The sequence below is a fragment of the Macaca thibetana genome, chromosome 19, assembly GCF_024542745.1.
Source record: "Macaca thibetana thibetana isolate TM-01 chromosome 19, ASM2454274v1, whole genome shotgun sequence".
Taxonomy (NCBI): Eukaryota; Metazoa; Chordata; class Mammalia; order Primates; family Cercopithecidae; genus Macaca; species Macaca thibetana.
Genome location: NC_065596.1, coordinates 36,440,457 through 36,466,983, shown reverse-complemented (window position 1 = coordinate 36,466,983; position 26,527 = coordinate 36,440,457). Strand labels below are relative to the sequence as shown.

Here is a 26,527-nt window from a genome sequence, read left to right as displayed (position 1 = left end):
TCGAGTGGAGGGGATGAGGAATTACTTGAGTAGTAACAGTTTGTATCTACTTAGCACTAAATGAAGGACTGGACTTATTCAGTGTGTTGTAGATTTTAACATGTTTAACAACTTATGAGATACATACTTTTTTTTTTTTTCTAAGATAGTGGTGTGATCTCGGCTCACTGCAGCCTCCGCCTCCTGGGTTCAAGTGATTCTCCTGCCTCAGCCTCCCAAGTAGCTGGGATTACAGGTGCCCACCATCACGCCTGGCTAATTTTTTTTTTTTTTTTTTTGAGACGGAGTCTTGCTCTGTCTGTCGCCCAGGCTGGAGTGCAGTGGCGCGATCTCAGCTCACTGCAAGCTCCGCCTCCCGGGTTCACGTCATTCTCCTGCCTCAGCCTCCTGAGTAGCTGGGACTATAGGCGCCCGCCACCACGCCCGGCTAATTTTTTCGTGTTTTTAGTAGAAATGGGGTTTCACCATGTTGACCAGCCTGGTCTCGAACTCCTGGCCTCAAGTGATCCACCTGCCTTGGCCTCCCAAAGTGCTGGGATTACAGGCACGAGCCACGGCACCCAGACTGTTGCTTTTAATTCAAGATGGACAAGATGTTTTTACACGGAATGAAAGACCCTCTAGAGGTGTACTGTCTGATATGGTAGCTACTAGCTGCATGTCGCTATCTACACTTAAATTCACTGAAGTTAAATAAAATGTAGATGTTCATTCACTCGGTCACACCAGCCACATTCCAAGAGCTCAGGGGTCACATGTGGCCAGCGGGTCCCGTATTGGATAAGACAGATTCAGGATGTCTCCGTCATCACCTTAAGTTCCACTGGGTAGCACTTTCCTTGAAAGAAAAAGCTTCTGATACACAAAAGTAGGAGTGAGGCTGGGCGCAGTGACTCGTGCCTATAATTCCAGTGCTTTAGGAGGCCAAGGTGGGAAGATTGCTTGAGGCCAGGAGTTGGAGATTAGCCTGGGTGACATAGAGAAACCTCATCTCTCCAAAAAATAAGAAAATTAGCCAAGCATGGTGGTGCATGCCTGCAATTCCAGATACCCAGGAGGCTGAGGTGGGAGAATGGTGTGAGCCCAGGAGGTTGAGATTGCAGTGAACCATGATCGTAGCACTGCACTCCTGGGCAACAGAGAGACGCTGTCTCAAAAAAAGAAGTAGGAGTGATAGATGAAGCAAAGTCCCATCTTTATGGGCACGCAGCACACAGGCAAGGAGGGTGAACCACGTATCTTTTTGCCCAGGATTCTCCCAGGTTTAGCATGGAAAGTCCTATATCCCAGGAACACCTTCAGTCCTGGCAGTAAAACAAAGCTCTGGGTCCCAGAAATCTCCTTAATCCTAAACAAACTGGGACAGTTTGTAAAACAAACGTGTACCACCCTAGATACATGTTTATCTTAAAACAGAAGTACTGGCCGGGCATGGTGGCTCATGCCTGTAATCCCAGCACTTTGGGAGGCTGAAGGGGGAGGATCAACTGAGGTCAGGAGTTCAAGACCAGCCTGGCCAACATGGGAAACCCCGTCTCTACTAAAAATGCCAAAATTAGCCGGGTGCAGTGGCATGCATCTGTAATCCCAGCTACTCAGGAGGCTGAGGCAGGAGAATCGCTTGAACCTAGGAGGGGAGGTTGCAGTGAGCTGAGATCGCACCACCGCACTCTAGCCAGGGCAACAGAGTGAGACTCTGCCTCAAAAAACAAAACAAAACAACAGAAGTACCGTGCAAACTAGGCCAGGGAAGCGATCAGAAAGGTTTGCAGATTGACCCCTAAACACCCAGGAGACTGTAGTCAAGGGCCCCGGGTAGGACGGGCTCCCCAAGGACAGAAGCACTTACTCAGAGCCAGGACGGGAGCCGGAGCTGAGCTTCCACACATTCTTGAGGTTCAGGGTGACGGTCAGTTCCACCTCCTGCAAATGTTCACAGCGCTTCAGGCAAAAAGCAGACACCTGAACGTCTTTACTGTTGCCAATTTTCAAGACAGCTTTATGGTAACCATTTAGGGCTTGGCTTACAAAGGCTTCCTCCCGGATTTCATGCAGACAGTAGAATAACTGCGGGACCCCAGAGCACGGAGAAGGCGGCTCGCATTTCTGCAACAGAGGTATGACTTTCAGCAGCTTCCTCTTATTATTGAAAGACACCTTGCATCGGAATGACTGTTCCACGGCCAAAGCGCAGGTCCCGTTCAGAAAGCCGAATAAGAAAAGTCCCATGTGAGAGAGATAGCTCTTGCTTCCTCTGGGACTCGCTATCAGGCGCTGGATATTCATGTGGCTCAACACATGAAAATTTTGGAGTCTTTGTGGGAAACAGAGAACATAAAACAAGGCCGCAAAAAATTCCTGAAAAATCAGGAGGGTAAAGGTGTAGCGGTCCTCCTCACCCGCAATTCTTCGAAGAACACTCATGCCGAGGAAGGCGGCGACCCCCATCTGATCCAACTTGGCTTCCTCAAGGTCTTCTTTACCAAACACCCATTGCCTGTGCCACATGCCGTCTGCGGCCAAGTGACACAGACCCTCCAGTTGCGCTTGGTGGATCTTTCTGGAAAAGTTCTCAGCTCTGGTGGGAAACAAGCTGGAAATATACCGGACGAACACAGAGGTGGCATTTGGACATGCCTGTGTGAGATTGTTTCCTCTCTCCATTTGCTGTTTCAGACCAGAGCAGACCATCCAGCAAACGACAGGGACCTGGCACATGGAAAAGAGAATGGTGTTTTCCATGGCGAAACTCAAGACTCGATCTGTCTCTCCGTATCCAAAATACATCTGGAAATACTTGATTTTTTCCGTTGTATTGAACCCTGGAAGGGTGACGAGAGAGGGACGTTTCAACAAGGGCTTGCATGTCGGCCAAGAGGTACATCTTATCATGATCAGTAGCGTGGCCTCCGGAAGCATCCTTTTGCTCAGCAAACTGCTCAGTAGGACAGACCCAGGCAATTTCTGCCTCCAGTCTTCACTCAGGTCCTCCGGTCTGTTGATGAGGGTAGATGTGAGCTCCTCAAAACCATCCAACAGCAGCAGAAGTTGGTCTGGTTTGGACATAATCTTCGCCACAAGGTCCTGAGATCCAGGCCACTTGTGCTCAATCAGCTCGGAGAAGCTGTGCTCCGTTGTCTGGTTCATCTCTTGGCAATGGAAGTAGAAAGCACACCAGGGCTTGTGGGCGTAGAACCTGTTACTGGCCCACTCCAACATCACCGTTTTAGCCAGGGTTGTTTTTCCGATCCCAGGAACTCCCTGTATGACCACGGTCTTGGGCTGTCTACCCCGGGGTCTTTTGGGTAGAAGCAGACATGGTAAGTACTCCATGTGCCTGTGTACATCTTGGTAAAAGAAATCCCTCTGGTTTCCAGGCCAAGTCATAAAGTCCCATGTGGGGAAACACTTGACTATCACATTCAATTTGTACTGCTGTATTTTACCTAGATTTGTGAGACGGGAGAAATAAAGGGTATGGCATCAGAGTTAATAATGAGAACTAATAGAGCAATAAGAAAACCAGTCTCCATATCTACTTGAAGCCCCGTGATGCCCTGGCATAAATGAAATAACCTTTCCTGATACTGTTGCATCCATTAGGAAGCAGCAATGAACAGAAAACTCAACTTGAAGTGGCTTAAACAAAACAAGGACTGCTTTCTACATGAGAAGTATGGCGGGTGTAAAGCTGTTGAAATTACATTCAGTGGCGCCATAGTTTCAGGTCCAGCAGCATCACAATTCTCTCAGCCCTTTCTTTGTATTTCTTGCCTCACAGATATAAGATAGCTGCTGTAGTGTTAGCTGTGTTATCTGCATTCAAACCAGAAATACTTGGGAGGGCCGGGTGCGGCGGTTCATACCTGTAATCCCAGCACTTTGGGAGGCTGAAGAGGGTGGATCACTTGGGGTCAGGAGTTCAAGACCAGCCTGGCCAACATGGTGAAACCCTGTCTCTACTAAAAATACAAAAATTAGCCAGGTGTGGTGGTGCACACCTGTAATCCCAGCTACTCAGGAGGTGGAGGCAGGAGAATTGCTTGAATCCAGGAGGCAGAGGTTGCAGTGAACCAAGATTGTGCCACTGCACTCCAGCACAGGTGACAGAGTGAGACTGTGTCTAAAAAAAAAAAAAAAAAAAAAACAAAAAAAACAAAAAAACAGGCCGGGCGTGGTGGCTCATGCCTGTAATCCCAGCACTTTGGGAGGCCAAGGCGGGCAGATCATGAAGTCAGGAGTTTGACACCAGCCTGACCAATATAGTGAACTCTGTCTCTACTAAAAATACAAAAGTTAGCTGGGCGTGTAATCCCAGTTACTCAGGAGGCTAAGGCAGGATAATCACTTGAACCTGGGAGGTAGAAGGTTGCAGTGAGCTGAGATCACGCCACTGTACTCCAGCCTGGGCGACAGAGCGAGACTCTGTCTAAAGAAAGAAAGAAGGAAGGGAGGGAGGGAGGGAGGAAGGGAAGGAAGGAAAGGAAGGAAGGATTGTGTGTGTGTGTGTGTTGTTTTGTTTTGTTTTGTTTTTTTGAGACGGAGTCTCATTCTATCACCCAGGAGTACAGTGGCACGATCTCACCTCACTGCAACCCTTCGCCTCCGAGATTAAGCGATTCTCCTGACTCAGCCTCCCGAGTAGCTGGGATTACAGGTGCCCACCACCACGCCTGGCTAGTTTCTTTGTTTTTAGTAGAGATGAGGTTTCACCATGTTGGCCAGGCTGGTCTCAAACTCCTGACCTCAAGTGATCCACCCCCGCTCAGCCTCCCAAAGTGCTAGGATTGCAAGCGTGAGCCACTGCCTAGCCTGGTCTGGTTTGTGTCTGTTTTGCTTTTTCTTCAAGGTGGAGTCTCTGTCGCCCAGGCTGGAGTGCAGTGGCGCGATCTTGGCTCACTGCAACCTCCGCCTTCCAGGTTCAAGTGATTCTTCCACCTCAGCCTCCCAAGAAGCTGGGATTACAGGCGCCTGCCAGCACGCCTGGCTAATCTTTTTATTTTTAGTAGAGATGGGGTTTCCCCATGTTGGTCAGGCTGGTCTCAAACTCCTGACCTCAGGCGATCCGCCCTCCTCGGCCTCTCAAAGTGCTGGGATTACAGGTGCGAGCCACCGCGCCCTGTCTCTTTTTGCTTAAGTTCTGATTGCAGAAGAGACACTGGATACGGCAACTTACAATCTGCCTTGCCTTAGGAACTGAGCGGCTCATCCCAATCCATAGCCCATGTTTTCACCAGGGTCTGCTATGATGCAGGCACATACCAGATTCTCCTTCTTCCAGATTCACCTCTGTTTCTCCCACATTTAAGTCCTCTGGTTCCAAGGTAGGTAAAATGGCTGGAACAGAAAAAAGGAGCCTGTTTCATGGGAATGATAAGATCTTGGTAGCAGGGAAATAGCATGGAGCCGATGGCATTTTTAGGACAGAGGCGGCCACACGTCTTAAGAGTCTCAGAATGAGTTTGTATCCTTTGTAGGGACACGGATGCAGCTGGAAACCATCATTCTCAGCAAACGATCGCAAGAACAGAAAACCAAACACTGCATGTTCTCACTCACAGGTGGGAACGGAACAATGAGATAACTTGGACTCGGGAAGGGGAACATCACACACCGGGGCCTATTATGGGGAGCGGGGAGGGGGGAGGGATTGCGTTGGGAGTTATACCTGATGTAAATGACGAGTTGATGGGTGCTGACGAGTTGATGGGTGCAGCACACAAACATGGCACAAGTATACATATGTAACAAATCTGCACGTTATGCATGTGTACCCTATAACTTAAAGTATAATAAAAAAAAAAAAAAAAAAAAAAGAGTCTCACCGTCTCACCACCTCCATTCAGGGAGAAGAAAAATCACCTAGATCTATCTCTATCACAGGAATTTTAGGAAATGAGAAAAGGCGTTGTTGTGTGATGTACTAAGTAAGGTGTTCAATAACACGTTATAAATGGATAGCACAGCCAGACACTGAGGGAGAAATATAGAGAAATACACACATACTCATACACACATATGTGTCTGTAAAATATAGGCACAGTTTAATATCTACGTAGGTGTGTATCTATGCATCCAGTCGGCGTTTCGTATCCACGGGTTCTACATCTGTGGAATCAACCAACTGAGGATGGAAAATAAATTAAAAACCCAATAAAAATACAACAATAAAATAATACAATTGAAAAACCAATACAAGGCTGGGCACTGTGGCTCACGCCTATAATCCCAGCACTTTGGGAGGCTGAGGCAGGAAGATCGCTTGAGTCAAGGAGTTTGAGACCAGCTTGGGCAACATAGCAAGATCTCAACTCTACTAAAAAAAAAACAAAAAATAATTAGCTGGGCGTGGTGGCACACCTGTAGTCCTAGCTACTTGGGAGGCTGAGGCAGGGGGATCACTTGAGCCAAGGAGTTTGAGACCAGCTTGGGCAACATAGCAAGATCTCAACTCTACTAAAAAAATAAAAAATAATTAGCTGGGCGTGGTGGCACGTCTGTAGTCCTAGCCACTCGGGAGGCTGAGGCAGGAGGATCGCTTGAGCTCAGGAGGTAAAGGCTCAAGTGAGCCATGATCATACCACTCCACTTCAACCTGGGAAATGGAGTAAGACCTTGTCTCAAAAAGTAAAAAAGACCAATACAGGATAACAACTATTTACATAGCATTTACATTGTGTTAGGTATTATAAGTAATTTAGAGTGATTTTAAGTCTGCAGGAGGATGTGTACAGGTTCTATGCAAATACGATGCCATTTTATATAAAGGAGTTGAGCACCCATGAATTTGTTCAGTACCCTTGAGGGAGAGCCTGGAACCAATCCCCCATGGATACCAAGGAACTTCTAGTTTAATATCTATGTATGTGTGCACATATGTGTACACATGTATATCTATATACACGCATACACATATAGTCATTGATTCTTGTTACACCTGGTAGTTCTCGTCTATAAAATTCTTGTGAACAATGAATTCGCTAATACGGAACCATTGGTCCCAGGAAAATGCAGGGTTTGTTTCCTGCTCGTCTCTGGTTACAACGTTTTCATCAACTGATCAATATAATAACTTGTTTTACATGTGTTTTTGTTTAAAGACACCTTATTTAGTATGTACTGTTGATTAATTAACATTGAGCTCATGGCCAAGCACACTGATAAATCCTGCCTAAAGGAAACTCAGCTAACACATGTGTTTTCTCCCTAAGGCACAGCGCAGCCTTCTTGCCCCGAGGAACACAGAAAGGCACATCAGCACTAGTTTGGGTACCATTTTTTTTTTTTTTTTTTTGAGACGAAATCTCACTCTGTGGCCCAGGCTGGAGTGCAGTGGTATGATCTCAGCTCACTGCAACCTCTGCCTCCTAGATTCAAGCGATTCTCCCTTTCAGAATCTGAAAGGGAGAGGATTCAACCTCAGCCTCCCGAGTAGCTGGGACTACAGGCGTGCGCCACCATGCCAGGCTAATTTTTGTATTTTTTAGTAGAGACGGGGTTTCACCGTGTTAGCCAGGCTGGTCCCGAACTCCTGACCTCATGATCCTCCCGCCTCAGCCTCCCAAAGTGCTGGGATTGTAGGCATGAGCCATCGTGCCCGGCCTGGGTACTATTTTAAACAGCAAAACCACCAACTCAAAGCACAGAAGTGTGGCACCAAATAGACGTGGAAATGACGCTGGTTTACAGGGTGAGAGCTGAAGCCAGAAGGCAGAGCGTCGCCTTGTTTGACCTCGGCTGGGAGGTCAACTTGATGTTTTTGCTGCGTTGCTGTCTGGGAATGATCTTGAAAGCACTGTAAGTATTGATGTGGGGGTTACAAATACATTTTAATGAGTAGGTACATTCACGAATACAGAATCCATGAAAAATGAGGATCAACTGTGTGTGTGTGTCTGTGTGTGTGTGTATCTGTGTGTGTGTGTGTGTGTCTCTGTGTGTGTGTGTGTGTCTGTATGTGTGTGTGTGTGTGTCTGTGTGTGTGTGTCTGTGTGTGTGTGTTTCTTGAGATGGAGTTCTGCTTTTGTCACCCAGGCTGGAGTACAGTGGTGTGATCTCAGCTCACTGCAACCTCCTCCTCCAGGGTTCAAGCAATTCTCTTGCCTTAGTCTCCTGAATAGCTGGGATTACAGGTGCCTGCCACCATGCCCAACTAATTTTTTTTTTCTTTTTTTGTACTTTTAGTAGAGACCAGGTTTCACCATGTTGGCTGGGCTGGTCTCGAACTCCTGACCTCTGGTGATCTGCCCATTTCTGCCTCCCAAAGTGCTGGGATTACAGGCATGAGCCACCATGCCCGGCCTCTCTGTGTGTTTTCATCAGGTTTTAGTAAATATTAACATTTTTCTGTTTAACACTAAGATTTTCTCTACCACTGGGCCATGGAGTTTCCACCCCCTCTGATTTTCTTTTCCATTGACTCTCTCTCCTTTCCACACGAGGAGCTATGTCCTCCCGTGTTAGGTCCCAACCTTAGCGTCACTTTCTCAAAGAGGACTTCCTGGGCTGCCTTATCAAAACAAAGTTCCTTTTCACAATCAATTACTCTCTAGCCATGTAATATTCGAGCAACTCTAACATGCTAGGTGCTGAGCCAGCTGCTGGGGTGCCAGTGGCTAAGGAGTCATTGGGCATCCAGTCTCCTGTTGTTTATGTTTAGAATTGTGGAGCTGATGCCTTCTCCATTCTTATTGATGAGACTGACTACTTGTAAGCTATTGGGAGAGGCGGGTTCACAGCTCCTATCATGTTTCTGGATTGGTGTATTTTCCCTTTAATACAGCAGTCCCCCCTTCTCTACAGGGTGTATGTTCCAAGATTCCCGGTGGATATCTGAAACTGTGGATAGTCCTGAACCATGTAGACACTGATTTTTAAAAATACATACCTAGGCTGAGCGTGGTGGCTCACGCCTGTAATTCCAGCACTTTGGGAGGCCGAGGCAGGCAAATCACCTAAGGTCAGGAGTTCGAGACCAGCCCAGCCAACATGGTGAAACCCCGTCTCTACTAAAAATACAAAAATTAGCCGGGCGTGGTGGTGCGCACCCGTAATCCCAGCTACTAGGGAGGCTGAGGCATGAGAATTGCTTGAACCCAGGAGGTGGAGGTTGCAGTGAGCTGAGATCGCACCACTGCATTCCAGCCTGGGTGACAGAATGAAGACTCCGTTTCAAAATAGAAAAAAAATACATACCTAGTTATGATAAAAGTTTAAATTATAAATTAGGTACAGTAAGAGATTAACAATAATAATGAAATAGAACAATTATGATACTATACTATCATAAGCAGTATGTAATGTGGTCTCTCTCTGTCTCAGAATATCTCACTCTACTGTACTCATCTATTTTTGGCCATGATCGGCCATGGGTAACAAACTTCAGAAAGAAAAACCTTGGATAAGGGGACGACTGTAGTCCAGCTCTGCTTTATACATACGGAAGATGAGCTTTTGGATTACAGCATCCTCCAGTGGGATTAACCCTTTGTTGCTGCAAAATGGCCCTTTAAAATCTTTAACCTTCTTGCTTTAAATATAGCACTGCTGACATCAGCATAGCCACACCAGATTTCTTCTGTTTACTGTTTCCACGGCATACGCTTGTGCACTATTTTACTCCCTACTTCTCTGTGTCTTCATTTGACGTTCACCGCATTTAAGCAGTATTCAGTTAAGTTTTTAAAAAATATGCCCATATGGGCTGGGCGCAGTGGCTCACACCTGCAATCCCAGCACTTTGGGGGACGAAGGCAGGCAGATTACCTGAGGTCAGGAGTTCGAGACCATCCTGGCCAACATGGTGAAACCCCATCTCTACTAAATGTACAAAAAAAATTAGCCGGGTGTAGTGGTGGGCGCCTGTAATCCCAGCTACTCAGGAGGCTGAGGCAGGAGAATCACCTGTATCTGGGAGGTGGAGTTTGCCATGAGCCGGGATTGTGCCATTGCACTTCAGCCTGGGTAAGAAGAGAGAAACTCTATGTCAAAAAAAAAAAAAAAAATTAAATTAAATTAAAAGAAATGCCCGTATGAGAGTCTTTGCCTTTGGGTTAGATCTAGTATCTTCCTCCACTATTTGCATTCTTGTTCAGATGGCCAATAAGCGATAGGGGTGGCGAGAAGAGTATTTAGCTGCCCAGCAGCCAAGCCCACCCCGAGTTTATCCACCAGATCAACACTCACCATTTATCTCTCTGTGTACTAGAGCACACATTTTATCACAGTTCATAACGGCAAAGATGTTTGAAGTCACATCCCAAGCTCGTCGTCCAGGGAAACGCTCTATCAAGAGATGAACCACCTCTGCCCAACTGGCTCTCTTGACCTGGTCCCAGGTGATGGGTGTGGTGCCAGCTCTGAGCTCATTCAGTAAGAACTGCTTGAACAATTGTAGCTCCTTGTTGCTCACATATCTCATGTACAGCATGACCCCATTTTCACAGGGGGAGCCGGGGTAGCAAGAGAATGTCCAGGGTGGATTACAAGAACTGTGAGTGGAGGAGGATGAAAAGGGAATGGGGGTGTCAGAGGGTGGATTCACATCACTCATCTTTAGTCAAGGCAGAGAACACCTCAGTGTCCACGATAAACACAACTGATCAGAAGAGAGAAACACGAGACCTGCGGAAACATAAAACAATAAAACAAGAAGATGAAAACACCACCCAAGAAGACAGACTAATGTAAGGCTTACTTGGCAGAGTATTCTGTGTGCCATGTACTCCCTTTACCTCCTTTCCTCAAAGATTCTCTGCCCTGTGGAAAAACTGAAGATGCATTGAATGTTTGGGATTAGTCCATTAGACTGATGGATTGTTTGTAGTTTTTATTCTCTATGCCTCCTTTTGGGGAAGAAGCAAGCAAAATATCAAAACCTTCACAAAAGGTTAGCACAGGTTACCTGTTCCTGTGTTAGTTTGCTAAGGAATAATGGTCTCCGACTCCATCTATGTTCCTGCAAACAACATGATCTCATTATTTTTTATGGCTGCATAGTATTCCATGGTGTTTATGTACCACATTTTCTTATCCAGTTTATCACTGATGGGCATTTAGGTTGATTCCATGTCTTTGCTATTGTGAAAAGTGCTGCAATGAACGCTTTTCACAATGAGATGACATCTCATTGTGGTTTTGATTTGCATTTCTCTAATACATGATCCATTTTTTAAGAATAAAAACTTTGTTGAATTTGAGATCACTTTTAATCTAATAGAGCCTTCTAACCAACCATATATTTTCTAGATTTTAGCTTCACTGAATTATTTTACCTGCTTCTCATTGTTCTTTTCGCTAAACCTTTTGTGAAGGCCTTTGGGAGCCCTTTTGCTAAACCTTTTGTGAAGACCTTTGGGAGGCCAAGGCAGGTGGGTCACCTGAAGTCAGGAGTTCCAGACCAGCCTGGCCAACATGGTGAAACCCTGCCTCTACTAAAAACACAAAAATTAGCTGGGCATGGTGGTGGGTACCTGTAATCCTAGCTACTCAGGAGGCTGAGGCAGGAGAATTGCTTGAACCCAGGAGGCAGAGGTTATAGTGAGTGGAGATTGTGTCACTGCGCTCCAGCCGGGGTGACAGAGCAAGACCCTGTGTCAAAAAAAAAAAAAAAGAAAAGAAAAGAAAAGAAAAGAAATTTGCAGGGCAAGGGAGGATGTTGACAATTACATCATTGTTTTGCTTTACTTTCATTCACTGCTGAAGGAAACACAAGCAGGGCGAACCTCTCTGAAAGGCCTTTTCACAATATCTAGCAATCATGTGTGCACTGCTAGGGAACCCAGTGGTTCTACTTCTAAAACTGCAACCTGAGGCTGGGTGCAGTGGCTCATGCCTGTAATTTCAGCAGTTTGGGAGGCTGAGGTGGGAGGATCACGAGGTCAAGAGATCGAGACCATCCTGGCCAACATGGTGAAACCCCATCTCTACTAAAAAAAAAAAAAATACAAATATTAGCTGGGCGTGGTGGCATGCACCTGTAGTCCCAGCTACTTGGGAGGCTGAGGCAGGCGAATCACTTGAACCCAGGAGGGGGAGGTTGCAGTGAGTGGGCTGAGATCCCACCACTGTGCTCCAGCCTGGTGAGAGAGCAAGATTCCGTCTCAAAACAAAAACACAAAAGGCAGGCATGGTGGTTCACACCTGTAATCCCAGCACCTTGGGAGGCTGAGGTGGGTGGATCATGAGGTAAGGAGATGGAGACCATCCTGGCTAACACAGTGAAAACTCCATCTCTACTAAAAATACAAAAATTAGCTGGGCGTGGTGGCGGGCGCCTATAGTTTCAGCTACTCGGGAGGCTGAGGCAGGAGAATGACGTGAACCTGGGAGACGGAGCTTGCAGTGAGCCGAGATAACGCCACTGCACTCCAGCCTGGGTGACAGAGAATGACTCTGTCTCAAAAAACAAAACAAAAACAAAAACTGCACCTCACAGATGCACTTGCACATGTGAGATGGTATCCGCACAGGCCAGTCTGTCTTAGGCTGTCTGGACTACCATAACAAATACCATACACTGGGTGGCTTAGTAACAACAGACATTGATTTCTCTCAGCTCTGGGGGCTGGAAGACCAAGATCCAGGTGCTGGCAGATTTAGTGTCTGGCGAGGGCAGCTTCCTGGTTCATAGACAGCACCTTCTTGCTGTGTCGTCCTCACATGGAGGAAGGGGTGAGGGAGCTCGCTGGAGTCTCTTTCATAAGGGCTAGAATCCAAATCATGAGGGCTCTGGCCCCATGACTCAATCACCTCCCAAAGGCCCTGCCTTCTTCTACCATTACCTTGGTGGTTAGAGTTTCAGCCTGTGGATTTTGGGGGGGATGCAGACATTCAGTTCATAACACAGTCCTTCTGGATTCACTCACTGAAATATCCCAGTGTCAAATATTATGCTATTTTTGGCACTGGGGATATGTTGGTGAGCAAAAGACACACAAAAAATTGTCCTCATGCGGCTAACATTTCAGGGGAGGAAAAACTTTTCTCTCTCTCTCTTTATTGATCTTAGATTCATTGGCTGGAGCCTTGGATGTTATGCTCATGAAAGACAGATTCACAAAAGCATAGCAAACAGAAGTTTATTTATGTGTGCATGCCCATGGGAGCACACTATGATGTGATGGAAGATTATATGCACCATGGAAAAAAGAGCCAAGAGAGAGAACAGAAGTGAGAAATACCCTGCTGCAATTTGTAAAAGGTTGATGGAAGGGCTCACTGAAGCAGGGATGTCTGAGCAAAAGCTTGGAGGAGAGAAGGAGGTAAGAGGTCACGGAATGGGCTGTGTGGATATCAGATGAGTTCCAGACAGAAGGGCAAGGACCACGGCCCTGTGGCCAGGATGTGCCTGGAGCTGTTGAGAAACCGCAGGACCGGCGTGAGTGGAGGTGAATGGGCGAGACGAAGACAGTGGAGATGATCCCAAGAGGTCACGCAGGACCTGATTGGACTGGTGTGGGATGGTTATAACTTTTAGAAGGATCTTTCTGGCTGGCTCTCCTACTGAGAATAAGGGTAGGGAGCTATAGACATAATCCTGGAAAGAAGAATCGTGACCTGTTGCACTAGTGTGACAAATTTACCATGAATTTAGTGGCTTAAGACAACACAGTATTTTTTTTTTTTTTTTTTTTTTTTTTTGAGACGGAGTCTCACCCTGTCACCCAGGTTGGAGTGCAGTAGTGCAATATCGACTCACTGTAAGCTCCGCCTCCCAGGTTCAAATGATTCTCCTGCCTCAGCCTCCTGAGTAGCTGGGATTACAGGTGTGCGCCACCACGCCCGGCTAATTTTTGTATTTTTAGTAGAGACAGGGTTTCACCATGTTGGCCAGGATGGTCTCGATCTCTCGACCTCGTGATCTGTCTGCCTCAGCCTCTCAAAGTGCTGGGATTACAGGTGGGAGTCACTGCACCCGGCCGACAACACAGCATTTTTAAGATAAAACATTCAGTTATGGAGGCTAGAAGCCTGAAATGGGCTAAGATCACTGGACTAAAATCGAGGTGTTGGCAGGGCTGGTTCCTTCTGGAGGTTCTAGGGGGAGAATCTGTTTCCTGGCCTTCTCCAGCTTCTAAAAGCCTCATGCAGTCCTTGGATTTTTGCTCCTTCCTCCTTCTTCAAAGGTAGCAGTGGCACATCTTCTATCTCATTCCCTCTTCCATTTCTAATACCCACAAACCAACCTCTCTTTATTCCTCCTCCCTGCCACCCTTGCCATAAATACATAGTTATTATGCATCAATAAAAAAAAATCAGGCCGGGCGCGGTGGCTCACGCCTGTAATCCCAGCACTTTGGGAGGCCGAGGTAGATGGGTCACAAGCTCAGGAGTTTGAGACCAGCCTGGCCAACCTGGTGAAACCCCATCTCTACTAAAAATACAAAGATTAGGCGGGTGTGGTGGTGGGCGCCTATAATCCCAGCTACTTGGGAGGCTGAGGCAGGAGAATCGCTTGAACCCGGGAGGCAGAGGTTGCAGTGAGCTGAGATTGCGCCACTGCACTCCAGCCTGGGTGACAGAGTGAGACTCCGTCTCAAAAAAAAAAAAAAAAAAAGATTTTCCTAAAGATGGAAATGTTGTGGGATGTCTGTACATCCAAGGGGGTGGAGAAGAGAAAAGCAGTGTTGGCAAGTGAGGAAATAACCGCAGGAGAAGGGGATAATTGAGGACACAGGCTGGGTCTGAAGCGCTCTTGGCAGGAAGAGGGTGGAGAGCCCACATCCAGATGCAGGTGGGTTTGTGGGTCTGAGCAAGGAGTTCCTGGCTTTTCAGAGAAATGAAGGATGGCGGAATACACCACCCTTAAATATTCCAGTTTGGTGTACTGAGTTTTAAAAATTGGTACATGATAATGGTACATATTGACAGGAAAGGCAGGTGGGAGGGGCTGGATGAAGAGGGGTTGGTTAACGGGCACAAAAATACAATGGATAGAAGGAGTAAGTTCTAGCGTTTGATAGCACAGTAGCATGACTGTAGTTCATAATAATTAATTGTATATTTAAAATGGACTATTTTGAGCTGAAGATGCTTGAGAAGGAGCAGACACAAGAAAAATTCTCTGCCTTCCCTTGATTTGCCAAAAAGCAAGACATCAGTTTGTAAAGGTGCCCCCTTTCCCCTTTTCTACCGGGAAACACAGAAGTTAATCACCGGAGACAGCTCCAGACACGTACAGCCCTGAGAAGGCACCAGACGAATCTACACAACAAACCCTTATGAGCCAGCCCTCATCCTCCATTTTTCCCCCCACACATTTACCTTCTCACAATTTACCATACCAGGAATTCGAGGTCTTTCTCATCTGTCTTTTCACTTTTCTAAGAATGTATTGTTCTGGCCACAGGTGCAATGGCTCACGCCTGTAATCCCAGCACTTTGGGAAACCGAGGCGGGTGGATCACCTCAGGTCAGGAGTTCGAGACCAACCTGGCCAACATGGCGAAACTCCACCTCCACTAGAAGTAGAAAAATTAGCTGGGTGTGGTGGTGGGCGCCTGTAATCCCAGCTACTCGGGAGGCTGAGACAGGAGAATCACTTGAACTTGGGAGGCAGAGGTTACAGTGAGCCTGGGCGACAGAGTGAAACTATCTCAAAGAAAAAAAAAGAATGTATTGTTCTTTTGTTAGCATGACAGATAAGCCTAAGTTCTAACCACGTCTTAGTGTTACTCATCGCTGAGTGCTCCCATGGGTATGCACACCTAAACTTGTTTGCTGTGCTTTTGTTCATCTGTCTTTCATGAAACTAATGCACAGGCTCCAGCCAATGAATCTAAGATCAATAAAGACAGAGAAAGGGAAAAGCATACTTCCATCCCCTACGGAAGTATATCAAGATCATCTACACATGAAATAAGCCAGGCACAGAAAGACAGACATTGCATGTTCTCACATATTTTGGGGATCTAAAAATTAAAACAGGTTGGGCACAGTAGCTCAAGCCTGTAATCCCAGCACTTGGGGAGGCTGAGGTGGGCAGATCACTTGAGGTCAGGAGTTTGAGACCAGCCTGACCAACATGGCGAAACCCCATCCCTACAAAAAATACAAAAATTAGCCAGCTGTGATCCCAGCTACTCGGGAGGTTGAGACATGAGAATTGCTTGAACCCGGGAGGTGGAGGTTGCAGTGAGCCGAGATCGCACCACTGCACTCCAGCCTGGGTGACAGAGCGGGAACGTGTCTCTAAAAAATAAATATCAAAACAATTGAACTCATGGATATAGAGAGTAGAAGGATGGTGACCAGAGCCTGGGGAGGGTTGTGGGAGGTGGGGAGGAAAGTGGGGGATGGTTAACGGGCAAAAAAAAAATTAGAAAGGATGAATAAGACCTTGTATTTGATAGCACAACATGGTGACTATAGTCTATAGTACTTTAATTATACATTGAAAATAACTAAAATGGTATAATTGGATTGTAAAACAAAGGATAAATTTTTGAGGGGACGGATACCCCATTCTCCATGATGTGGTAATTATGCATTGCATGCTTGTGTCAAAGTATCTCATGTACCCCATAAATATATACTTCTACTATGTACCCAGAAAAATTAAACATTAAAAAGCAGGCCGGGTGTGGTGGCTCACACCTGTAATCTCAGCCCTTTGGAAGGCCGAGGCAGGCGGATCACCTGAGGTCAGCAGGAGGAACCGTCATACTGTTCTCCATTTTCCATCCCCATCAGCAATGCACTAAAGTTTCATTTTCTCCATATTCTTGCCAACACGGATTATTTTCCATTTTAAACATCGGTATTCTAATGGGTAAACATTTTTAAAAGATAAAAGTCTGTCTTCTCCATCTGGTTCTGTGGTCGAGTCTTGATCACCCTAGAGTCCATGTAACTTTAAGTTTTGGTAAGAATTATATCCCATGAATCCTTTTCCGTTCATTTTACAAAGGAGAAAACGGAAGTTGAACTAAGTTAAGTAAATTCAGCCCAAGCTGTGAGTGTTGGAAACCAGCAGTTGGAACCTGACCAAATTCCTAAGCCCATGAGCTGAGCTGTGTGGGTGACTGACACCTGCGTTTATTGAGAAGGAATATTTGCAGAGGGGCAGTGTCAAAGTCAGTGCTGCTGAATCCTGCAGCTTTCTTCTCTGTGCCTCGCGATTTCTTCTCCACGTCTACAGCTATCTTGATTTTTTCCTGACTGCCTCTGCCAGTGGCGACCCTAGACCTCTGGACACCTGGAGACCCCACGGTATCTCTTTCAGGTCTTAGAATTTTGCTAGTGCTATGAGTCTCCTGGCTCTCAGATCCTCAGAGCTGAAAGAAAACTTGGGAATTTAGGACTCCACTTTGGGGTCAGAAAAGCTGAGTTTCAGATATGGGCAAGGATTTTCTGAATGAGAGCTGGTAATGTCTGCAGTTGAATCTCTAGCTCTCACTTTTGATTTTCAATATGGACCCACTGGGTGCGGCCAACTGGAGGGTCTAGCCATTGTAACTGTAAGGAAGTGGATGATGAGGAAAAGAGAAGAGAACAAAAAACAGAACTCACCCCTGCAGAGAATTATTCTTGCTGGCTCCTTCCTGTCCAAAGCATCTCCCAAAGCAGACATCACCTGCTCTGCCCCACCCCCCAACCCTTATAGGGGCCGGGGAAGTCAGGCAATTGGCACCTTCTCTTCCCATTGGCGGAGGCTGGCTCACTAGAATTCCTCTGCGTTGCACCGATTGGAAGGCATTTAGCTCCCTTGATTCAGAATGAATGGGCTGCAGGGCTTGATCCTACAGGTGCTTCCAATTTGTAAAGGAACCTCTCCCTTGCCTCTTAGGTCTAGAAGAGCAAGCAACAGGAAGTTACATGTTTCGAGAGCTTCCCAGGCTCCTTAGAAGGCTAACACCGTGTTCAGTCCGAAAGAGCCACTTCCCATTTGGAAACGTCGAGAGCCATTCATTGGCTCATCTTGTTTACATGTTCATCTCTTCTACTTAGGATAGAATTGTATCGAGAAAAAGGAGGGTCTCAAGATCATCAGGGCCCAGTCTAGGGCCCACATACAATGGGCTGAGTCTCAGGGAGAACCAGAGACAGAGCTTGTGGGAAAAGGAAAACTCACCAGCAGAGTACAAGGGAGGGGGCGTTGGGAAGGACTGGCTTGAGGAATTTTCTTTAAAAAAAAATCACCTACAGTTGGCCGGGCACCATGGCTCATGCCTGTAATCCCAGCACTTTGGGAGGCCGAGGTGGGCGGATCACCAGGTCAGGAGATCGAGACCATGCTGGCTAACACGGTGAAACCCCGTCTCTACTAAAAATACAAAAAATTAGCCGGGCGTGGTGATGGGCACCTGTAGTCCCAGCTACTCAGGAGGGTGAGGCAGGAGAATGGCGGGAACCCGGGAGGCGGAGCTTGCAGTGAGCCAAGATCGTACCACTGCACTCCAGCCCGGGCGACAGAGCGAGACTCCATCTCAAAAAAAAAAAAAAAAAAAAAAAAAAGTCACCTATAGTTGTTGGGGAGAAAACCCACAAGATAACCAACTTCATCAAGTTTGCATCAACTCATGTTGGAATATCAGCAGTTTTTACATAGGAGTTTTAAATTTTTTTCAATTTTATCTTATTTACATATTTTTGAGACAGGGTCTCCTTCCACGGCCCAGGACAAAGTGCAGTGGTGTGATCATAACTCACCCCGCAGCCTCGGCTTCCTGGGCTCAAGTAATCTTCTGCCTCAGCCTCTCCAGTAAATGGCATTACAGGAAAGGGGTCCTGGTCCAGACCCCCAGAGAGGGTCCCTGGATCTCGTGCGAGAAAGAATTCAGGGCGAGTTTGTAAAGTGAAATCAAGTTTATTAGGAAAATAAAGGAATAAAGAATGGCTACTCCATAGACAGAACAGCCTGGAGGGCTGCTGGTGCCCATTTTGATGGTTATTTCTTGATGATATGCTAAACAACGGGTAGATTACTCATGCCTCCCATTTTTAGACCATATAGGGTACTTCCTGACGTTGCCACAGCATTCATAAACTGTCATGGTGCTGGTGGGAGTATAGCAGTGAGGACGACCAGAGGCCACAAACTGTCATGGTGCTGGTGGAAGTGTAGCAGTGAGGACAACCAGAGGTCCCTATCGTGGGCATCTTGGTTTTGGTGGGATTTGGCAGCTTCTTTACTGCAACCTGTTATATCAGCAAGGTCTTTATGACCTGTATTTTTTGCTGTCCTCCTATCTCATCCTGTGACTTAGAATGCCTTAAATATCTGGGAATGCAGCCCAGGAGGTCTCAGCCTCAGTTTACCCAGCTCCTTTTCAAGATGGAGTTGCTCTGGTTCACATGCCTCTGACAACAGGGACCATCGGTGCATGCCAGCACTCATGGCTAATTTTTTGTAGAATCGGGGATATCACTATGTTAAACAGCCCATCCATTTTGGCTTGAACTTCTGGCCTCAAGGGATCTCTTGCCTCAGCCTCCCAAAGGGCTGGGATTACAGGCACATGCCATCAAGCCCGGGCTATGTATGGGTTTTATATTCACAAACGGTATGATGATGTGTCTTCAGACATCAGCAGAGAGAAAAATCAAAGGTAAAATAGTTTTCATTAGGTTTACAGGAAATAGCCAAGAGTGTGTTGTCAAACTTTGAGGATTTTCGGCCATCTCATAAGTAAGTAAAGAGACTTCCATATAATTTTGAACTTGCATTTCTCTTCTTATATAGGGGATTCAGCATGTTTTCAGATGGTCAAGAGTCATTGGCATTTCTTTGTTTACAAACAATTATTAATTTCTCCATTTCATTTTGGTAATTTTTCAAAGCTCTTATAGATTAGACATATAGGCTGGGCACAGTGGCTCACGCCAGTAATCCCAGCACTTTAGGAGGCTGAGGCAGGTGGACAATTTGAGGTCAGGAGTTTGAGACCAGCCTGACCAACATGGTGAAACCCTATCTCTACTAAAAATACACACACAAACAAAAGATTAGTTGGGCATGGGAGCACATGCCTGTAATCTCAGCTACTTGGAAGAGTGAGGCAGAAGAATCACTTGAACCCGGGAGGCGGAGGTTGCAGTGAGTGGAGATGTCACCTCTGCACTCCAGCCTGGGTGGCAGAGCGAGACTGTCTCAAAAAACAAAAACAAAAACAAAAACAAAAACAAAAGTTAGGCATGTAAACTCTTTCTGCTATAAGTTGCAAATATATTTACCAGTTTATAGTTTGTCTTTTTACCTTGCTTAACACATCCTTTGTTATGAATGCTTAAAAAACATTTGTAATAAAATTTGTTTATTTTTTCTCTAATTGCTTTTGAATTTTAAAACTTAGCTAAGAAAGCTTTCCCCACCATCAAGTGTGAGAGGAATTCAATTGTTTTCTTCTGGTGCTTCTCAGGTCTTATTGATGCATTTAAATCTCTGATGTGCTTGAAAATTATTCTGTTGTGTAGGAAACAGATCTAGCATCACCACGTTTATTAAAAATCAATTTCCCTCACTTATGAATGATGCAATATTTATCAAATTTGTATATGTTAATAATTATATTTCTGGATTTTCTACTCTGTTCCTTTGCTCAGTCTATTTGCATATGTGCCAATACTATATTTTAATCATAAAGGCCTCATGGTATATTTTAATATCTGCTAGGTTTAGTCCCTCTTCCTTACTCCTTCTTTTCAGGATTTTCCAGGCCATTCCTACAAATTCGATTTGTCCAGTTGAATTTTATAATCAACTTCTGTACCTCCAGGTAAAACCTTGACGTATTTGTATTAGAGAGAAGTGATATATTATGAGGTGGAGCTTTCCATGCAAAAACGTGGTATTTATTTCTTTAAGGCTTAAGTGTACTTTTGGGTCTTGCAGACATGCATTTTATAGTTTTTCTTACGTCAATTTTGGATATTAAGTTTTTAAGCAAGCATTTTATTTTCCTTTTTTTTTTTTTTGCTATAGTAAATAGGGGTGTTCTTTTCCACTGTTTTATTTTTGTTTGCATATTTGAAGTCTATTGATTTTTGATACTTATTTCATTACCTGCTGTATTACCAATTTCTCTTGTCATTAGGAGTTTTCTCATGCAGTCTTTTGCATTGTCCAGATAGGTAATCAAGTTTGCACATATAGTTTTACCTGTTGCTTTTCAATTATTATACCTCTCACTAATTGCTTTCCAACTGCCAGTTTAAAGCCTATAACCTGAGCTTAAAACTAGCTAACACTGTTGATAGAATTGGTTGACATCTCCAGCAGAATGTTGAACAGCAGTGGAGTTACGACTATCCTTATCTTGTTTCTGACTTCAGTGGAAAATCCTTTGTGTTCATGATGGAGTGGATGAAGGAGCATTTCCCCTGCATTTGGAAGAAGAAATGGTCCTGTAAGTGGCGGCAACGGTGATTTTAATGTCTCACGAACTCGTTCTCCCTTTCATCTTTCATTGCCCTGTGAGATCTCCCAGATGGTAGGAGGGGCAATCACAGGCATTACTCACATCTGTGGCTCTTTGCCGGCGTGGACGGCTCCCTTTACTTCAGGACAGTATGGTTTTTAATTAGAAACCCAGTTCTGCCTCCCAGCCTGAATAAGCCTGTGATTAGCTAGACCTGGAGGAGAAAAGCCAGAGCTCGTACGTCGCAGCTGAGTCTTGGCTTCTCAACTGATCCCGAGTTGTGCTGGGGAAAGGGAGCGGGAAGAGAGCTATAAACCAGGAGGCCCTGAGACACAGCTAAGAGGAGGAAGACGGACCCAAGGGCTGGTCACAGGTGAGGACGGGGTGGCGGTGACTACTTCTGTGGGGGGTTTCCCAAGTCAGAGCCTCTGGAAACTCGTATGAGATTCGAAGTCCGTTTGGTAAGAGATGTCTCCTCTCTCTGCTCTAAGGTTTCGTCTTTCTCTGGGACCTTTCCCTCCACTGTGTCCTGCTGGTGTTTTCTTACTCAGGAGCAGGAATTGATTGCACACGCTTCCGTCTTCAGTTGGAAGCTTTCCATGTCCTCAACCAAGGGGATTCCGCAGTCGTGTGAGACTTTCTAGCTGAATTTCTCTGTTCCGGTGTTTTTTTTTCTCCTCCAGGGTTTTTGCACTTGCTGTTTTCACTGACTGCTCTACCTCCTAATCTTCTTCCCACCTTCCTTGGCTTATTCTGATGCATGCTTCAAGTTTGGAGGAATTTCCTTTCGAGTCCCACGTAGTAACTTCATGGCACCGTGTGGGTCTCACACCCAACGTGCTTCATCCTAATTACAGTCGACCCTCTTTGTTTGTGGATTCCATGTCTGTGGAATTCATCTACTCTCTAAGATCTGGCAACCCCCAAATCAATATTTGCAGAGCTTTCCAAGTCATTCGGATGTGCACAGCCTCAGGGAAAATTCAAGCTGAGGTCAGAGAAGGCAGTGCTGGCGGGCTACTTAGGGCTCTATTTTTGTATTTTGGGGCTTTTCTTTGGTGACTTTGCTGTCTAAATGCCCCCTCATGTAGTGTGGAAGTTCCGTCTGGTGCTCTACACACAGGAAGGGATGTGAGTTCTGAAGACAATGCATGTGTTAGATGAGCTTCATTCAGGCATGAGCTATAGTGTTGGTGGCGGTGGGCTCAGTGTTAATGAATCAACAATATGTATTCAGTTAGGTGTCCTTAAACAGAAACACGTATAAAACAAGGTTACATACTGACTAGTGGATGAAGATGTGACCAGAGGCTCACGGGAACCTAACCCTATAATCTTGGAGGAGTTGTTGATGGCTGATGTGATACCTCAGTTCTTGTCTCCTTGTTTTAAAAATTTAAACAAGAGACATACGAGAAAAGAAGTGCAGCATGGAGTAACTTTTTTTTTTTCCTTTTCAAGACAGTCTGGCTCTTGTCGCTCAGGCCGGAGTGCAGTGGTGCCATCTCGGCTCACTGCAACCTCCGTCTCCCAGGTTCAAGCCATTCTCCTGCCTCAGCCTCCTGAGTAGCTGGGATTACAGGTGCCCACCACCACGCCCGGCTAATTTTTGTATTTTTAGTAGAGGTGGGGTTTCACCATGTTGGCCAGGCTGGTCTCAAACTCCTGACCTCACGCGATCTGCCCACCTTGGCCTCCCAAAGCGCTGGGATTACAGGCGTAAGCCACTGTGCCTGGCCCCCTTGCTCAGCTTCTACTCGGTGTTTGATGATGCCTTAATGCCATTTGAATCTCAAATAAGCTTTTTCCCTGGTCTTTACCCTCCCTGCTAATACCTGAAAGGGTTTTTTTTTCTATAATGTTTCAAGTTTTCCTCTGTGTGCCCTTCCCCCATCTTTTCTCCAGCAATTTCTGGAGTAGTCCAATGAATTTAGACGGCCAGGGTAGGTCCTAACATACATCTCTTCTGGAGATTTCTCTCTGGGAGACATGGGGGTGGGGGTGGGTCACACACCAGTAGCTTCAAGCATAATGTTTTGGGCCAGGCACCGTGGTTCATGCCTATAATCCCAGCACTTTGGGAGGCCAAGGCCTGTGGGATCACCTAAGGTCAGGAGTTCGAGACCAGCCTCACCAACATGGTGAAACCCTGTCTCTACTAAAAACACAAAATTAGCTGGATATGGTGGTGTACACCTGTACTCCTAGCTACTCCGGAGGCTGAGGCAAGAGAATCACTTGAACCTGGGAGGCAAAGACTGCAGTGAGCTGAGATGGAGCCATTGCACTCCAGTCTGGGCAATTAGAGCAAAACTCCATCTCAAAAAAATAGTCTTTTGTTCTGCTGTCTTTCTGTTGCCTTCAATGCTGCCTGGTATTTTGAGATGACCCAGCACACGTGCCGGACCAGGTTCTACAGGGGAATAGCAGCAGATTCGTCTCAATCACCGTTAGTTGGCTGGTGGCCAACATCGTGATGGGCAGAACTCAGCCTTGACTTCTGTTTTCTCTTTGTTACCCCTTCTCCCTGATTAGTTCCCCGTTCCCATCTCTCAAATGTCTTTGATCTTTACTGTGACTAATTCATTTCAATGTTCTTTTTATCCACATTTCAGGTGAACCCTCTAAATGTGAGTTGGTAAGTACTATCAGGAACCTGTAACTTTTCTAGGACAGCTGTCACTGTTTTAGTAAGGCAGATAAATCAGGTGCTGATGGCATCCTTCCTTCTGGGATGGGATGAAAGCGAGTGAACTCCAGTCTAGATAAGGTTGCCAGAAAAAATACCCAGTTGAGTCAGAATTTCAGATAAACAATAAATTCTTTTTGGTGTGTGTATGTTCCAAATAACACTCTTGTGTATCCAAAATTAAAATTGAACTGGAATCAGCACCCTATGGAATTGCATTTAAGAAAACAACAAATAACTTTCTAAGTATATCCCAAATATCATTCATTGTTTACCAGAAATTCGAATTAACTCAGCATCTTGCATTTTTGCTGGTCAAATCCGGAAACCCTAGTCAATGTTTACCACCACCATTTCCTCCCTTCCTTTATTCTTGCGTTGAGTTTTCTCAGGGGTGGGAAACAAGACATTAACAGCTAGGTTCAGCACAATTAATTGATCCTTAGTTTACCAGAAGGAGGAGTTCGTATTTTCAGAATATTACTGGTTTTCTTATAGAAATAAGTGCTTGCGTTTTAAGTGAAAAGATGTTTGTATTTGTAAATCTTTTCCCTTCTCCCCCTTCCCCTAATCACTGAAACAACCAGGGGCCAGGTGCAGTGGATCAGGCCGGTGGATCACCTGAGGTCAGGAGTTTGAGACCTGCCTGGCCAACATGACAAAACCCCGTCTTTGCTAAAAAGACAAAAATTAGCCAGGTGTGGTGGCACATGCCTGTAATCCCAGCTACTTGAGAGGCTGAGGCAGAAGAACTGCTTGAACCCGGGAGGCAGAGGTTGCAGTGAGCCGAGATCATGCCACTGGGTGACAGAGTGAGACTCCCTCTGAAAAAACAAACCAAAAAAACAAACTACCTCGGTCTTGGGGACAGTGCTTCTCTTGGGTGTTGCTATCTGGTTGGTGTAGGAGAGAAAGGAAACTGGGCAGAGTATGAGTCTTTTTGACAGGGATGTTTTGAAGGCCAATCACAGGATAGAGAAGGGCTCAGAAACTTTCCTGGACAGTTCTTTTTTTGCATTTAGGGAGTTGTCTTAGTCTGTTCCTGCTGCCGTAACAAAATATCTTAGACTGGGTAATTTATAAAGAACAGAAATTGATTTCTTGCTGTTCTAGAGGCTAGGAGGTCCAGGGTTGAAGTGTCAGCAGAGATTGAGTGTCTGAAGGCCTGCTGTCTGCTTCGTAAATGGCACCTCTTGCTGTATCCCCACATGGTGAAGGAAAGGAAGGGCAAAATGAGATGCGGTTGCTCCATTAAGGTCCCAACTCCCATTCATGTAGCTTCCTCCATCACAACTACCTCTTAAAGACTCTACCTCTCAATAATATCGTATTCATGGTTAGGTTTCAACTATAAAATTTGAGGGACACAAACATTTAGACTGTAGCAGGAGTGACACACTGAGGATTAAGGTTTTGGTTAGATCAGGTGGCTTCTCTGTTCTGGCTTATTTGCTCAGCTCCTTCCTGTCCAGAGGCAGGCGTTTGAACTACAATGAATGTTTTGCTTAGGCCAGTTACAAAGTGGCTTTCACACTCTCACAAGTAACATGTGGGAGTTCCAGTTGCTCCCCATCTTTGACAACATTTGATAATATCAGCCCTAATCATTTCAGTCACTTCACGTAGGTGTAGTATTATCTTCTTTTTTTTTTTTTTTTTTTTTTTTTTTTTGAGATGGAGTCTTGCTCTGTTACCTAGGCTGGAGTGCAATGGTGTAATCTCAGCTCACTGCAACCTCTGCCTCCTGGGCTGAAGCAATTCTCCTGCCTCAGCCTCCCAAGTAGCTGGGATTATAGCTGTGAACCACCAGGCCTGGCTAAATTTTTGCGCTTGTAGTACACACAAGGTTTCACCATGTTGGCCAGGGTGGTCTCAAACTCCTGATCTCAGGTGATCTGCCCACCTCGGGTTCCCAAAGTGCTGAGATTACAGGTATAAGCCACCGTGCCTGGCCTGGGTGTAGTAGTATCTTACTGTGGTTTTAATTTAAATTTTCCAATGAGTCATGCGTTTTGGCCATTTGGATAACCTCATTTCTGAGGTGCCTGATGCAGCATTCTTCCCATTTACAAAAACGGAAGTGTCTTTACTGCATTTGTTGGGTATATTGTTCTAATTGTTCAACCAATTAGGTCAGGTTGGTTAATTATGTGGTTCAGATATTCTGTATCTTGATCATTTTCTTTGTGTGTTCCCCCAGTTATTGATATGTGTTTAAATTTTCAACTAATCAATCTTTTAACTGTATTTGTGTTACATATTTTGAAGCTATACTGTTGGGTACATACAGATTAGCCTTACTATATCTTCATATGGGAATGATCTTCTTATAAAACGTCCTCTATATTTAATGATTAATTTTGCCTTAAAATCTACTCTGAATGTGATTCGACTGTACCTACTTTTCTTCAGGTTAGTTTTTATACTGTATCTTTTTTCATTATTTTAAATGTTTTATGCTCTTATATTTAAAGTATGC

At 45.5% G+C, this 26,527-nt stretch overlaps 3 protein-coding genes across 3 annotated transcripts in view; 1 reads left to right on the top strand and 2 right to left on the bottom strand.

The window, feature by feature from the left end:
- Nucleotides 1-10,587, bottom strand: part of NLRP8 (NLR family pyrin domain containing 8) — a 48,107-nt gene extending 37,520 nt beyond the window's left edge. Inside the window, exons 1-3 of the mRNA XM_050771677.1 lie at nt 10,186-10,587; nt 5,263-5,337; nt 1,850-3,446 (exon numbers count right to left, since the gene is read on the bottom strand). Coding sequence (XP_050627634.1) covers nt 1,850-3,446; nt 5,263-5,337; nt 10,186-10,552 — 2,039 coding nt within the window. The 5' untranslated portion in view covers nt 10,553-10,587. The remainder of the gene's footprint in view (nt 1-1,849; nt 3,447-5,262; nt 5,338-10,185) is intronic.
- Nucleotides 1-26,527, bottom strand: part of ZNF444 (zinc finger protein 444) — a 319,216-nt gene that overhangs the window by 202,018 nt on the left and 90,671 nt on the right. The window lies entirely within an intron of this gene.
- The window catches only part of NLRP13 (NLR family pyrin domain containing 13), a 46,647-nt gene continuing 41,732 nt past the window's right edge, over nt 21,613-26,527 (top strand). Inside the window, exon 1 of the mRNA XM_050771869.1 lies at nt 21,613-21,732. The gene's annotated coding sequence lies outside the window, so the exon portion shown is untranslated. The remainder of the gene's footprint in view (nt 21,733-26,527) is intronic.